The sequence below is a fragment of the Glycine soja genome, chromosome 11 (genome assembly GCF_004193775.1).
Source record: "Glycine soja cultivar W05 chromosome 11, ASM419377v2, whole genome shotgun sequence".
In the NCBI taxonomy this organism is placed as follows: domain Eukaryota; kingdom Viridiplantae; phylum Streptophyta; class Magnoliopsida; order Fabales; family Fabaceae; genus Glycine; species Glycine soja.
The window spans coordinates 47,448,902-47,462,749 of NC_041012.1; the positions used below are offsets into that span (position 1 = coordinate 47,448,902).

The following is a 13,848-nucleotide window of genomic DNA, read 5'->3' on the forward strand; positions in this document are numbered from 1 at the left end:
TTAAGTGGATCTATTCTACCCACGTCTATCCATTTACTTGCCCATGATGCCTCATGATGACAAGTCTATTTTATTTACCTATCTCTCAAATGCCTTTGAAAAGACTCAATAAATAAAATGTATGAAGAATAAATTCTAGATGTTTGCTATGAGCATAAAGTTACCATTTTATGTCTAACAATGATTTCCTTATGATACTTTTTCTTTATTGTTCTATAAGAAATTACCTTCTCCCAAGCATCTAACCTCTAAAACTAATGCCTGCATCTTTTCTTTAAATCTTATTAGAAGTTACCCTATCCCGAGCGTCTAACCCCCAAAAGAATGTAAAGATGAAAATGCAAGATAAAATATAAAAGATAATAGAATAGAAAAACCGGGAAATAAATCCTTTTGCATTGATAAATTTGAAGCCTGTCAGACCCTACCTAGGGGATTAGCCACTCATGCCCATGAGGGTTTTACAATGAGAGGGGAAAAGAAAGAATGGATACAAAAGAGAGAAGAGAGTAGGAGTTCTCAGGCCTTAGGTAGTAATGAGAGTGCTCTGAGACTCGATGTGTCGTTCCCCTTGGACTGACTCTTTATTTATAGTTGTTGAGGTGGGCTTTGGACCTTCTTAGGCTCGCTTAGCGCGACCTCCCTTGCTCAGCGCATGCTGCTTCTGTTGGATCGTGCGCTAAGCGCGCTCCTCTCGCTTTGCGAGCTCTGTTCTTTTGGATCGTGCGCGGGTTTAGTTTTCTATTGCGCGTGCTTAGCTCGTGTTGTGCGCTGAGCGCGAGTTTTGACTCTCGTGCTTAATGCCTCGCTTAGCGCCTGTGTCTCCTGGCTCGCTTAGCGCAAGCTGCACGTTAAGCGAGATGTTGGGTTGGGCCATTTCTGATTTCTTCTTTTTTTTATTTGTTATTTCCCACTTTTTGCTTATAACACCTCCAGTTTTTTATATTTATAGCCAAAATTCAACGAAATATCAATTCTTTAACATTTAAGCACAAATAACTGCTAAATAATTATTTTAAAGATAATTTTGCTTCATTTTCTATTATCAAAGTACAATTATTTAGCAATTATCACCCCCTTTCCTCCTTTTTTAGTTTTTATGGGTAAATACCCATTTTGGTCCCTAAACGTATGGGACAGTGAAAAATATACTCTAAAAAATGAAAAATTAAAATCTAATCTTCAAAAATATAAAAAGTACAAAAAATTTATCTCACTAACATACGATTTCAAGCCATTATATAAAAATTCCAACTGAAGAAGTACTCAACCAAATTTTAAGTGAAATTAAATAAGTTCCTACGCAAATACCATATTTGCACAAACTACTGATTTGACATGAGTATAGTTAAATGAAAATATATTTAATCTCAAACCCTCTTTCGGGTATGAAATAGGTTGAAGAAAATAAGGGAGATAAAAAAATGGAAAAGAGATAAGAAAATGAAGTGTTAAGAAATCATAATTCTTACAGACGTATAAATAAAATGCAGAGAGACAGTAAAATAATTAATGTTATTTTAACATAATATTCTCACAATAAAAAGAAACTATAGATAGAAAGAATGAAAAAGATAACTGTAGACTAAATATTGTGACAGAGAAAAGATGAAGAAAAAAAATGTGAGATTTACGGGGAAAATATCATTTTTTAGGAATACATTATTTAATTTGTATTTGCTACTTTATATGAAGGGTCACTGTAACATGTAAACCAATCGTACATGCTCGTGTATAGAATAACAATTATAGTTTTGACTTTTGAGGACCATATGTAAACAGTTGCAATATTAGCAAAATTTGTCAATCATTACTTCCATATTTCTCTGAACGTCCATTAATTATCTAAATATATAGCGATATATGAACTATGAAGTGATCTCTGGTAGTAATTGCTGCCGTTGATATTTTTGTTGCCAACCTTCAAGTTGAACGAGATTGCACTTTACACTTCTTTCCTGAACCTGTCAACATATGTTGTGATAAAATTAAAGATAAATAAACCAAAAGAACGTTATATATTTCCAAATTAACAGTAAGTTAGCAATGAGTATACCCACTAGGGTTGGCCTATTGTACCCAAAAAAAAAAAAACAATGAGGACATATTAGGATGAAATTTATTTGTGAATGTGAATTTGTATCACAAGCATTAAATGAGGATTTTTTTAGTTCTAGACTTTTTAGTTTAACAAAATTTTAACACTTTTTTTTTTTTGTACTTAAATGGAACTTTGAAACTTTCTCCTCTCTTAGTCATGTATTAAAAATTAGTTACCTCAAAGACACATATGGCCTGGAAAAGATCATAGAACTCCTCTAAGAGCTGTTTCTCTCGTGCAACAACTTTTGCTAATTCTGATAGCGTTGCTGAAATCTTATCAACCTCCTGATGAAGCAATAATATATATTTCGATTTCAATTTAAGTCTCATATATAATAACAGAAATAAATACCAGTGTTAACAAACATACTGAGGATGAAAAAGTAGTTAAAATTGACTTGATGGAAACTGTGAGATCAGATGCATGCCGTAGAGCAATGGACGTTGGTTGCATGTTCACCTGAAAGCATAAGATTTAAATTCAGTCAATACATTTTTCCTATCACTTCTGGTAAATGTTTCTATTGTACATTTGTACCTAGTTACCTACCTTAGCACCTTCCAAAATAGGAACTCTGCAAACAACCGAATGCAAACACTCTTTGATGGCAGTAATTGCTAGTAAGTGTTGCCTTTCCATTCCTCCCCAAGCTTCCAGTAGCTTCATCTTCCAAAACAACAACATATGTACACGAGAATAAAAATCAAACCATTGAAGTAATATATATGTTTAGCAAATCTTAATAACGTGAGATTTAGTACTGACTTGAGAATACAGTACAAAAGCGATCTTCATTTCAAGTTTTTCTCTGACAAACTGTATCTTCTTTTTCAGAACAGATTGCTGTAACTTTGTGAGACCGTCCCAAACACATATCAAATTGCTCTAAAGACAGACATTCACAAATTACGAAACCATCAATCAATCCATCATTTCTCATTCGTTAAGAGATTATTAATTGAGGCATACACCTATGTATAGGCATATATAAGAAACACATCTAACGAGAGATGAGAAATAAGAAGAGCGGATATTTGATATACAGATATACACAATCTTCATCATCCATTTTAATTGTTAATATAAGATTTATAATCTTCTTACACTCTTTTCTCTAACCATATATATACTTCTTGTATGTATAAAAATAGATTTCTTTCATTGACACTCATAATTTTTTTAATCTGTCTTTTCTTATGGAGAAATTATTATATAGCTTCATTTTATTACATGTCTATAATTACAATCAATTCTCATGACAATCAAAATTTTCAATTTACTAAAAAAGGTTAATTATTTGTCCCAGTTAATCTCTTAAATATGTTAGTTGAGACTATAGTACTAGTAGTCTCGATAATCTCTTGTTTTATAGAAAAATTATTAGATAGTTCAAAATTGACATGTATATTTAAGTTTTTTAATTTATGAAAAAAGAAAATATTTCTCCTTATTATCACGCGTGAAGTTTGCATTTCTCTCTTTTATATCTATCTGATTCTTTCTCCATGTGTCTACTAGTATAAAGTGCGCATGAAACATTTTTCATATAATTAAGTATGTACATGCATATATACATACCTGAGCCTTGTGAGAAGTGTTTCCATTGACAACTTGTGCTCTAGCATTCGCAAACCGCCATTGAACCAAGCGATTATCAAGCAAACGAAGCCTATGAACAACCTCCGAGTGAACTCCAAAACCAACGGGCGACAAAGAGCCAAAGCCACCACTTTTCTTACCCTTGAAGAGATCAAAACCCATGTTGAGTAACTTCTCCACCCCTTTCACCTTCGTAGGACTAGTGGGTGGGACCTTGAAGCTCGAAAACGACACCGCTTTATCCATGCTCTCAACCGACATAGCCGGTGACTCCGACCTCCCCGGAGACAAAGCCCACGAAGTCTTGGAACTCTTGTACGTTCCAGCGAGCGAATTCGCCCTCCTTATAGCAGTTTTCAACGTGAACCGTTTCAAAACGGAGGAGGAGGAATCACCATTCAAGTTCGCAACGTTGGAATCTGAAGTTCCTCTCCTAGCCCTTCTCGGCGTTGTTGTTGCATCACTTTTAGCAACTTCCAGGTCTGCTTTTTTTGACGTTAATTTTTTTCCCGCGTCAGAGTCTAATTCAAGAGAGTTTCTGGAGTGTCTCCGAGAAGAGAAGGACTTAGCGTTTTCATCCAACGACAATCTTCCAGGAGCAATGTTGTTGTTATTATAACTTAGTTTCTTAGATTCTGAGGGTGTTGAAAATCTTGCCACGTGTCGCGCGGAGCCACCAATTGTTGTGGGTGTGTTGTTATTTGCGGTTGAAGTGCGCTCTATGATTCTGTCTTCGGTTATGTGATCGGCGAGTGTTCCGGAGCTTCTCTTCGCGGTGGAAGGCCATAGTTGGTGGCGCGTGGGACCGGCGTCCTCCGTGATGACGACGTGTGGCCGGCCGGGGCTCGAGGATTTGCGTCGGACCGGGGAGTGGCATTCGCTGGAGTGTGTGGCTGAACCGGGTTCGCGGTTTCGGTGGTGACGAGGTTTCGGAGATGAACTAGAAACCGGAGAGCCGTTTGGCGTTTTCATGGGAGACAGAGACAGAGGATGTTGGAAGTTGGAACCGTGGCGCGTGTGTTATTAATTGTATTGATTGCATGTAATTACAGTTGACACTTGAAAATGGCGCGGTGAAATGTTTAACATACTATTAATAATGTTGCGCCGGCATGGATTCAAATTACTTGAATGCCCTTGTACAGGAGGAGGACTGGCTGGAGGAGCAACTGTTGTTGATTGATGAGGATTGAGGAACAGTTAACGTTTGGCAGCTAGACAGGAATGGAAGTGGAAAATCATTGCCGATAATTTGGCTCTTCCTGTTTGAGGGGTGAAGAGTCTCTATTAGTGCCACATGTTTGAAGGCTCTTCAAAGTTGAAATGGCCTATTTTCACCCTTTCTGTTTGGTTGGACTCCACAATTTTTTAATCTAAATTGTTACTAAATGTGAATTTGATTTTAAGGTTTTATTTATTTATTGAGTAATGTTGTATGATGTGAGCACGTTTGGTTACATGTTGACTAACAATTTGTAAAACATATCAGAAAATAGTTTATGGGAATAATACAATCATATTTAAATAACGACTTCATTTCTTTCAGACAAATGTTGGAAGAGGTACAGGCACCTTTGAAGAGGTAGATGAGTGCAAGAGTTGGCATATGTAAGGTGGATCGGTCCAATACTGCATTTAAAATGACTGGGCAAGCAACCTTTAGCATGAGCTAAGTATAAATGCAGGACAAATTTATTCCCTTTGACCAACTATAAATTCCATAAGCCAAGAAGAAATTTTCTTGTTCTTTCGTTGCCAGTTTTTACTACCATATACTGATATAAGCTTTCCTCTAAAGGTAGTATTATAACTTTGCTACACAACATTTACACCTTCTCAATAGTTATCCCTTAAACTAATTCATGAAATGGACTAAAAATGATTAATGAATGCGAGAAAAATGAAATCATGGTAAAAGGTAATTTTAGCTCACCAAAATTCAGCTAATGCTATATCTCATATTCACATAATCAACAAGTAATTGAATTAAATAGTACTAAATTCTTAAGAAAGATCTAAGATTCAAACGATAAAAAAAATGATTGAAAGAAATATTTTTACTAATAATAATCAATCAAATTTTACAACAAAGATTAATTATCAATAAAACTAGTCTAAATACTTCACATTAATGTCATGGGTAAAAAAAAATCATAATCACATAACTATCCTTTATATACATACATATATAAAATCGAGTGCACACAAACTTTCCAAGAAAATTAGTACTTTGTAAATTTTCTTCTCATTTCTACATGATCCCGAGCAGAAAACAAAATCTTTAATTCCTTGTTTTCTTTTCTTCTTTATTTCCCTTTTCTGAATTTCTTTTAAAAGAAAAGCAGTATGGATAGTTGTTTTTGGCTGCAGTCTCAGAAAACTAACCCTTCAGTCGGCTGTGTTTTCTATTAAAATTTTCTTCATACCAACACACCCATGAAAGAGATTAATAAAAATGTAGAAAGTACAAATATGATCATAAATTAGTTCCATGTCAACCAAAAAAATAAAAAGAAACAACAGTAACGATTATTAAAATACCTCAGTGACTTCATGCAAAGTTGAACCAGTGTCCTAATGGGCTAGAAGGAAGCATTTGACTATCATGCTGACAATGAGAGAAACATTCTCCACACAACAACAAATGCAGCTGGAATCTATGGTAGTGGAACAAATAAACTATAGTTTTTTGACGCATGCTAAAGTTACAGCAAATGAATGTCACAGGAAAGAAAATCTGGTCTTGCAAGGAACAGTAATGAACATTAAGAAGTTTGCAGCACATCTCATCCTTGACTACACTTAAAAACTATGAACTGATATAGTCTAATACATGACAAATGAACGTGTATAATTATATATGCTACAATAGAAGAGCCGGATTCAATAAGGCACCAAGTTAAAGCCACCACACATGCTTGGCCTTTTAAAATTGTACCAGCATTTTCTGACTACAAATCAAGACCTCAATTCGCTGGTCTGGTAAGGATCACCAAGCCTGCCAGTTCCCCAAACAAACAATGATATATTTGCCGACCCCACCAACAGAGGCTAACTGTGAATCTTAATCTTCCACCAAGGTTTGAAGTATCAATTTAAATGCAATTCAAAATCAATGGAAGTTACATTTTTGCAACAAAGGATGAGAGTATTCAACATATTTTTCCCATAGGGGCTTGTACTTCTCAATCCCAATCTTCAACCATGGTTTGGAGTTTCCATTGAAGTGTAGTACAGCTCCTCTCTCTATCAACTGAGGATCAACATTAGTGTAGCCAAAACCCAAAACATGCCATGATGGATCCAAGGGCTCAGTTAATCCATAAAATGTCAACAGTCCAGGTGGCAAGGTACCAAGTTTCCACAATGTACGGTCTACGTTCTTTTCCTGCCAGTAGTGGTAGAGGCCAGTTACATTCTTTTTCCTCCATTCAACCAAATCAAATACATTCATCCCAAATGCCCATCCACAAGCATCAGGGTCAAAATGTGCACGTATAAGAGGATGGGAGTAGTTCAAATATTTATGGTATCTGTGAAATGTCTCCATGCATGTTTCAACAGCTCCATTTACATTCCCATTCAAATCAATGGAAAAAAGACCAGAAAGATCCTTCTGAACCACAACATCATCATCCAGGAACACCACCTTCTTCAGTGCAGGAAAAACTTCAGGGATGTAGAACCTCAAGTGATTAAGCATGGATAAATATTTAGGATTACGGAACTTGATAGGTGTCCTGCCCTCATCACTGTTGCCAGAAAAGTAGTAGCTCTGTATTTCTGAGTCTTGAAGTTGCTTGAGCACTGGAACATATGAAGCATTTAACCAAGTAAAGTCTTCAAACTTCTGAACTTCCACAGTCACCCCACGGAAATCATTCATGGCAAACCATGCCTTCATTGCAGCATAGTTTATTTCATCAGTGACAAGGTGGAAAACAATCATATTGGGATTTTTACAATTCATTGCAGTTGAATTGACCACAACAGAAGTTGCAATAATGTTATCCGAGAAAATGCAAAAGTGGTGAAGATTGCTATCCTTAAGCTTCATCTCCACGTGCCTTTTGTCCTTCAATTTCTTTTGCAAATTGAAGTTTTTGAACCATTCTGTAGTCAATCGGACACCTAGACAATAGAGGCTTTTTGGGACTTCTTCAGCAGCTATTTGTCCATATTTTGAACTCTTTTCACTAACAGAATTCATCTGTTCCTCAAGAGCTTGAATTTTTGCTTTGAATCTCATGATCATGGTTGCACTATCATAATGGAGCTGCTGGGCCTGGTATAACAATAATGCCATATCATGGATAGCCCTTTCTGTTTCCCTGGTTGTTAAAGGAACACGCCTAGTGGCAGCATTCGAGAGGAGCATCTGAGAATTGTGGATCTGGGCACTTAATTCCCAAGCAAATTGGAGATTATTACTTTCTTTTGCAATTACAACAAAAGCTTTTGCGAGAGATATCTGATCATTGAGTTGTCTCGTAACTGAGTTAGAGTTTAACATCTCTTCAGTAATATTAAGGCCTTCCATAATCTTATCATGCTTGTAAGTTCTCTGTACAACAGGATATAAGTTATTGTTAGCTAAAAAAAGGACCTAATCTACACCCACCCTCCCCAATAATAATGCAATATTCTTTGTAATACACAAAATCAAGCATGCCATGTAAGCTGCATTATAATAACGTAATCAAGTTCAAGTATTGTTTTTATGATCCATGCATGATCCTTTCTGGAAAAACTTGACCAATCTGTCACCGATCCAATATTAGGAAAAAAAATTATAATAAATATATTTATAAGGAACAATGGTTTTTCTCTCTAATAAGGATAGGAAGTGTGTGTGACATAACTTACAACAAGAGCAACATCTGAAAAAAAAATCATTATTCACCCTATTGCAAAACAAGATTTAAGCTCTCCATACATAGCATCATGGTATGGATTAAAATCCAATGAACTTGCAAAATCAATGTCAGTGAGCCATCTAAGACTAAACAAAAATAAATTTTGCAGGTGTTCAATCTGTTGATATATCTAATAAAATCAGCATTTTAAAACAACAGATCTAGCATAACACTGCTATTCCAAATTATTAGGCATTCGAGTTCTGTTTGATGTAAAAACATTCAACTCACCCCTTAACCTCCCATACAAAATACAGAAGAAACAAAAAGAAAAGAAAAATTAAAGAACATACAAAGCAAAGTAGTGAAAAAAGCCAATTCACACAATATCCTAAATACACACAATCCCAATAACTCAAAATCAGTTTGCAGCATCATATTAACAAAAACAAGCCACACAAATCACTCGTTCACAGTCCCCACCTCTAAAAATAAAATTAACTTAACAGAAGTTGAACCCTCAAAAGCCTGAGCTAAAAATTTAATAATCAAAAAAACTTTTTTTTAAAATTTTCCCACACATTTTCCGGCACCCCAATAGGACATATCTATGAAAACCAAACCAATTGAGAAAAACAAGAAACATTACCTTGGACAAAGCTGGTCTGGACTCCATTTTGTTCCCTTTGCTCAGAATATAAACAAAGAGAAGAATTACTGCACAGCACAATGCCCACCACAACGCATCAGGAACCCTCCTACGCACTGGCCTGCGAAAATCCGTCGCTCTTCGCCGCATTTTCCAAACCCCAATTGTGCCCTTCCTTCACTTCTTTCCCCGGAAAACCGTTTTCCGGGAATGTAATGTTCAAAGAAAAGAGAAGAAATTAAAAAAAAAAAAAAACAAAAAATTCAAGATCACCAGCTATACCCGAGATCTGGGGTTTCTTGATTTGGTTATAAAGGGCGAAAAGATTCGGCCTTTGGAGAAATATTTGGTTTTGCTTTGGTGGGCATTCGATCTTGAAGTGCTTCGTGAGCACTACAGTGAGAACAAATGAATGAGGAAAAGAACACAGAGAGAGAAGCAAGTGGAAGTGGTTTTTTCATGGCACAGGGATTTCATTTTCAGGGACATTGACAAACGGTCCTGATGGTGCCATGTCAACTTGTGATTAAGATTTCGATGATCTAATTAGAGTCCAATCAGGAATGGTCGGTTCTCAATTTTGCCTTCTCTTCTCAAACACTGTAAAATGAGAAACTAACTACTGAAAAACTAGACAGAAAGAGAGAGAATAATAATAAGTAGTATAAAATTGGAGTTTTATTTGTGGCGGTGCCGTGGTGGATTATAATATGGCACGTGGGAAAATAAAAGAGCTAAAATAATTATATATAAATTTTTTAGTAAATAGTTTTGGACTGTTCTACGTATATACTGTCATTTAAATCTTAATTATAAATTGTTAGACATCACAAATTAGTAAGTTTTTTTATAATAATTATTTTTAAATTTATATTAATAAGATTTTTTATTGATTAATAGTGTAAACCTTTTTACATTAACAACAAAAAAAATAAACTCATTTTTTATGTATAAACATCTCTATCTTCTTTTATTTCAGTAACATTTTTTGGCTTGGTTCTTCCATCGTTATTATGACAATATTGGGGAAATAGGCAATTTATTGTTCACATTTTATTTTCATTTGATATGTCAATTGCACAAAATACTTTTGAGTTTAACATGCAACATTTTCAAATATTTTTTAAAATTTCTACGTATTTGGTTTCTCTTCATCTGTAATTACCAACAGCCTGATTGTTTATAATTGTTATTTTTTTATTGATGCTATAATTGTTATTGTTATTAGGCATGGACCAATTTATTAAAGACTTGGTAACACTTAAATTATGGCCATGTAAAAAGAATTCTGACGACACTTATTTTTGCGGATAATTGTTTGTCAATAAGCCATAAAAGATTATTTATCGTTGACATTTTATTTTTTGCAATTATCAATAGCTTTGTGATCATAGATAATTGCAAAATTTGTCATAATCTATGCCAAAGGTACAATGACTTGGTTGTTTTTCACCTTATCATCAAGGGCTTTGGGGTACAGGTGTTTAGGATGAGATGAATGATTCCTTGCACCCGATTTCTTCAATTTCTCACCTAAATTCGACACATGAATTCCTAACTTAAGCATTTTCCTTGTTTACAGGTTTGATGTTCAAAGTTCAAACCATGTCCTTACAATAAACGGCTTTATAGGTCGGAATAGTATTTATATCCTTTGATCACTCAGCTGTACCAAAAGTAAATTTTGTAATGAAATGTAAGTGGGATTTATTAGCACCTAAAAGAAAAATGTACATCCTACCTATCTGTAGTTTTTCATGATTTTTTTTTGGTCCATATTAGTTTTTTGGTACATTGTAGTTTCATGTTGAAAGATAAGTTGATTTATGAAACTACAATGTTCAACGAATCAACGGGTTATTTTGCTACATTATTAGTATAACTTTAAAACAAATATCCTACAAGTTGAAAGATAAGTTGATCATTGAACAATTAAACCACATGCAATTTTAAGTACAAATAACCCGTTTGTATATAAAAGTAAAACTTGTATATTTTTTTTTTCACTTTACCTTCTTTTGCTTACTTTTAATACATTTTCCCTCCACTTAGGACTTAAAACCAATATTATACTTTTTTTGGGAAGAATATTTCATGAATGTCAAAATTACGAGTCTTTGTAATTATCTATAATTATGTCCATTATAGCTACAACCAAAATTTTCCTCTATATAGTCCCTTACGCCAAAATATCCTATGCTGTCGTTTCCTCCTCATAGCTAAAATAGATTTCCATTACATGGCAGCCAACTAGCCAAGTCTTTCTACTAATGGTATTTTATCCTATGCGTACTTTAATCAAAATGGTTTTATTTTATTATGATTACAATTAACAAAGGGATTGGCAAGTGTTTTAGATAAACCCAAAATTGTGACTTCTTATCTTCAATATCTTTTCAAGCTGTTGTTCTTGGGGAAATTTCAACAACGTAGCTCAAAGAAGGTGATCGAGGACAAGCAAGCCAAGTCTTGAAAGTTGAAAATGAAGTTGTAGCAATATGGCAACAACAATAACAACATTAGAGTTTTATCCCAAAAAATTTCTTCTTTCTTTTTATTTACTAAGCCAAAAAAAAAAAAAAAACCGATGTCATTCAACTTAATTACTGATCAAAGTTTAAGAGATATGTCAAATTCTTAACTAATGATCATTTTTTTACGGGTGATACTGCTGCGTGGATGATGTATCTTCGAGCAGGTCCTTTGTTTCCCAAACTTTGGCCCCCAAATGGTAGGAATGATTGTTGATCAGCTTTGGCTGAGGAGGAACAAGTTTGTGTTTGAAAACAAATAGACTAATTAATGTCCAGAATTCCTTGCAAGATGAAGGAGACGACCGAGCTAGGATGACACAAATTAAAAGTTGATGGTGCTGTCCTAGCCTTGGATCATAAAGCAGTTTTCAAGATTGGCTTTATGGTTCCCTGGGGGAAATGTTCAGTTACTCGTGCTGAATTATGGGCAATGTTCCACAGTCTTAAACTAGACTTGGAGTTGGACAGAGGTTGTTTAAACCCACAAATTCTACATGCAATATTCATGTAGGCAATTAAAGTCATTTAACAACAATATTTGGATTCAATATGTAACATTACCATTTGTAAATTAGATAAAATATTTTGCTTATGTTTTTTAGATCATTTAATCCAAGTCCTTATGCCTTCAAAAACATGGGAAGTCCACATTTTAATGAGATCCGAACCCTTTAGACTATAGGATACAATATAGTTATGCAGAACAAAATCTTGTGCTCAAGTTTTTTAGATTATTTAATCCAAGTCTTTATGCCTTCCAAAACATGGAATATAGTAGTCCACAGAGTTACTTATTAGGTCAGTTCATTATGCTGCATATGTGACTTCAGATTGAGATCACTGCATTTCAACAAATTAATATTCACATTATTTATCGACAGCAGAAGCATCAACACAGAAAAATAGTTTACAAATATGAAGCAAAAGCAATGGTTCAAAAATTGTTAAAAATCAATTCCTTATGCTAAATGTCTTATGCCTAAAATCAAAGAGACCATATGTAAGATACATAACAAGAATCCAAACACACCCTTCAATCACATATCCATATGTTTCGAAGAATACATCTCAGCAATTCAACATGGACAAGTAATGACCACCCTTCGACCATGATTATTACCACTAAAGCTGCTTCAGAAAAATCACTCAATTAAAAGAAGTAAAACATGATTAGGAGGAATATAACTCTACCCATAATCATGATGTGACAGACCCACAGATCCCAAGTCCAACAAGGTTAGTATAAAAAAAGATAAAATATCACTGATTTCACTCTGCCGAGGACTCATACATCCAAGACGTCGGCAAGGAATGCCAAACAAGAAGACCATCAGGCCCAATTGCCCCCCTTCGGATCCATCGGCAGAAGAACACGTACCCAATCCAATTGTGTCAGGAACACATATAAACTCGATAAAAGCAAATGTTATAACATACATTCCTCACTGCAAAGCTAATTGTAAGGAACCTGAGAACAACCTTTGTTGTAATAGAAAATGTAGCCACACTAAGTAGGATCTCCCTCAAAAGAGGGTCTTGGCTAAACTACAGCCCTCACATGTTGGATTGTAACATCATTGGTTCAGAACAAATTGACTTGGAGCAGGCAATTCAAACTCAAAAATTAGAACCTGCAGCACGTTTTAGGAACACAAATACTTCCAATGAATGAAGATGCAAAAAGGAAATATAACAATAGCTACAAACTATTTGGATATAATAGTCAAACGATTATAAATACTATTAGAAAATAATTGGTGCAATTAATTATGTAATTAAGGATAATTGACATACTTCTTAATTCCTCCAATCATTTTCTACATAGTTTGTATAATCTCATTTTTACTTCATGTAACCCTATAGAATAGCCATCCCATCAAGATAAAACGCAAAGCACGCAATTAATACAATTTGATATCAAAAGTTCAAAAACAGATACACGCATGAACAACATTCGAAAAGAAATATTTGATGCAGTTTCATAAATACGGACTCAGAATATATTACAGCTCTATCAATCACGATTTCTCAGAAGCAGAACTGGCATTAAAGCTGAAACATTTATCCTCACAGCCAACCATCACACCAAAAATTGAAACAAACAAA

At 34.6% G+C, this 13,848-nt stretch overlaps 2 protein-coding genes and 2 non-coding genes across 4 annotated transcripts; all 4 read right to left on the bottom strand.

Annotated features, from left to right (window-relative positions):
• Window positions 1-1,629: 1,629 nt before the first annotated feature.
• On the bottom strand, window positions 1,630-4,995 carry LOC114374124 (QWRF motif-containing protein 3-like). The gene is made up of 6 exons (XM_028331725.1): window positions 3,683-4,995; window positions 2,870-2,989; window positions 2,654-2,770; window positions 2,474-2,563; window positions 2,278-2,388; window positions 1,630-1,964 (listed from the first exon to the last, which is right to left on the bottom strand). Exons 1-6 carry the CDS (start codon window positions 4,673-4,675, stop codon window positions 1,869-1,871), a joined length of 1,527 nt encoding a protein of 508 aa, XP_028187526.1. The 5' UTR covers window positions 4,676-4,995; the 3' UTR covers window positions 1,630-1,868.
• Window positions 4,996-6,232: 1,237 nt separating this feature from the next.
• On the bottom strand, window positions 6,233-9,816 carry LOC114376565 (probable galacturonosyltransferase 10). The gene is made up of 2 exons (XM_028334740.1): window positions 9,209-9,816; window positions 6,233-8,267 (listed from the first exon to the last, which is right to left on the bottom strand). Exons 1-2 carry the CDS (start codon window positions 9,356-9,358, stop codon window positions 6,816-6,818), a joined length of 1,602 nt encoding a protein of 533 aa, XP_028190541.1. The 5' UTR covers window positions 9,359-9,816; the 3' UTR covers window positions 6,233-6,815.
• A 3,392-nt stretch (window positions 9,817-13,208) lies between these two features.
• On the bottom strand, window positions 13,209-13,324 carry LOC114377724. The gene has a single exon (XR_003659163.1). It is a non-coding gene; the product is annotated as a small nucleolar RNA Z278 (small nucleolar RNA).
• Window positions 13,325-13,727: 403 nt separating this feature from the next.
• LOC114377721 lies at window positions 13,728-13,821 on the bottom strand. The gene has a single exon (XR_003659160.1). It is a non-coding gene; the product is annotated as a small nucleolar RNA Z223 (small nucleolar RNA).
• Between the last annotated feature and the right edge of the window lie 27 nt (window positions 13,822-13,848).

What these genes read in the sequence shown, in the direction of transcription:
- LOC114374124 (XM_028331725.1), bottom strand. Translation starts at nt 4,675, where the DNA reads ATGAAAACGCCAAACGGCTCTCCGGTTTCTAGTTCATCTCCGAAACCT. An exon ending in ACACTTCTCACAAGGCTCAG is followed by an intron (nt 2,990 to 3,682) that starts GTATGTATATAT and finishes GTCTGTCTTTAG; the next exon opens with AGCAATTTGATATGTGTTTG. An exon ending in TAACTACTTTTTCATCCTCA is followed by an intron (nt 2,389 to 2,473) that starts GTATGTTTGTTA and finishes TTGCTTCATCAG; the next exon opens with GAGGTTGATAAGATTTCAGC.
- LOC114376565 (XM_028334740.1), bottom strand. Translation starts at nt 9,358, where the DNA reads ATGCGGCGAAGAGCGACGGATTTTCGCAGGCCAGTGCGTAGGAGGGTT. An exon ending in CCAGACCAGCTTTGTCCAAG is followed by an intron (nt 8,268 to 9,208) that starts GTAATGTTTCTT and finishes CCTGTTGTACAG; the next exon opens with AGAACTTACAAGCATGATAA.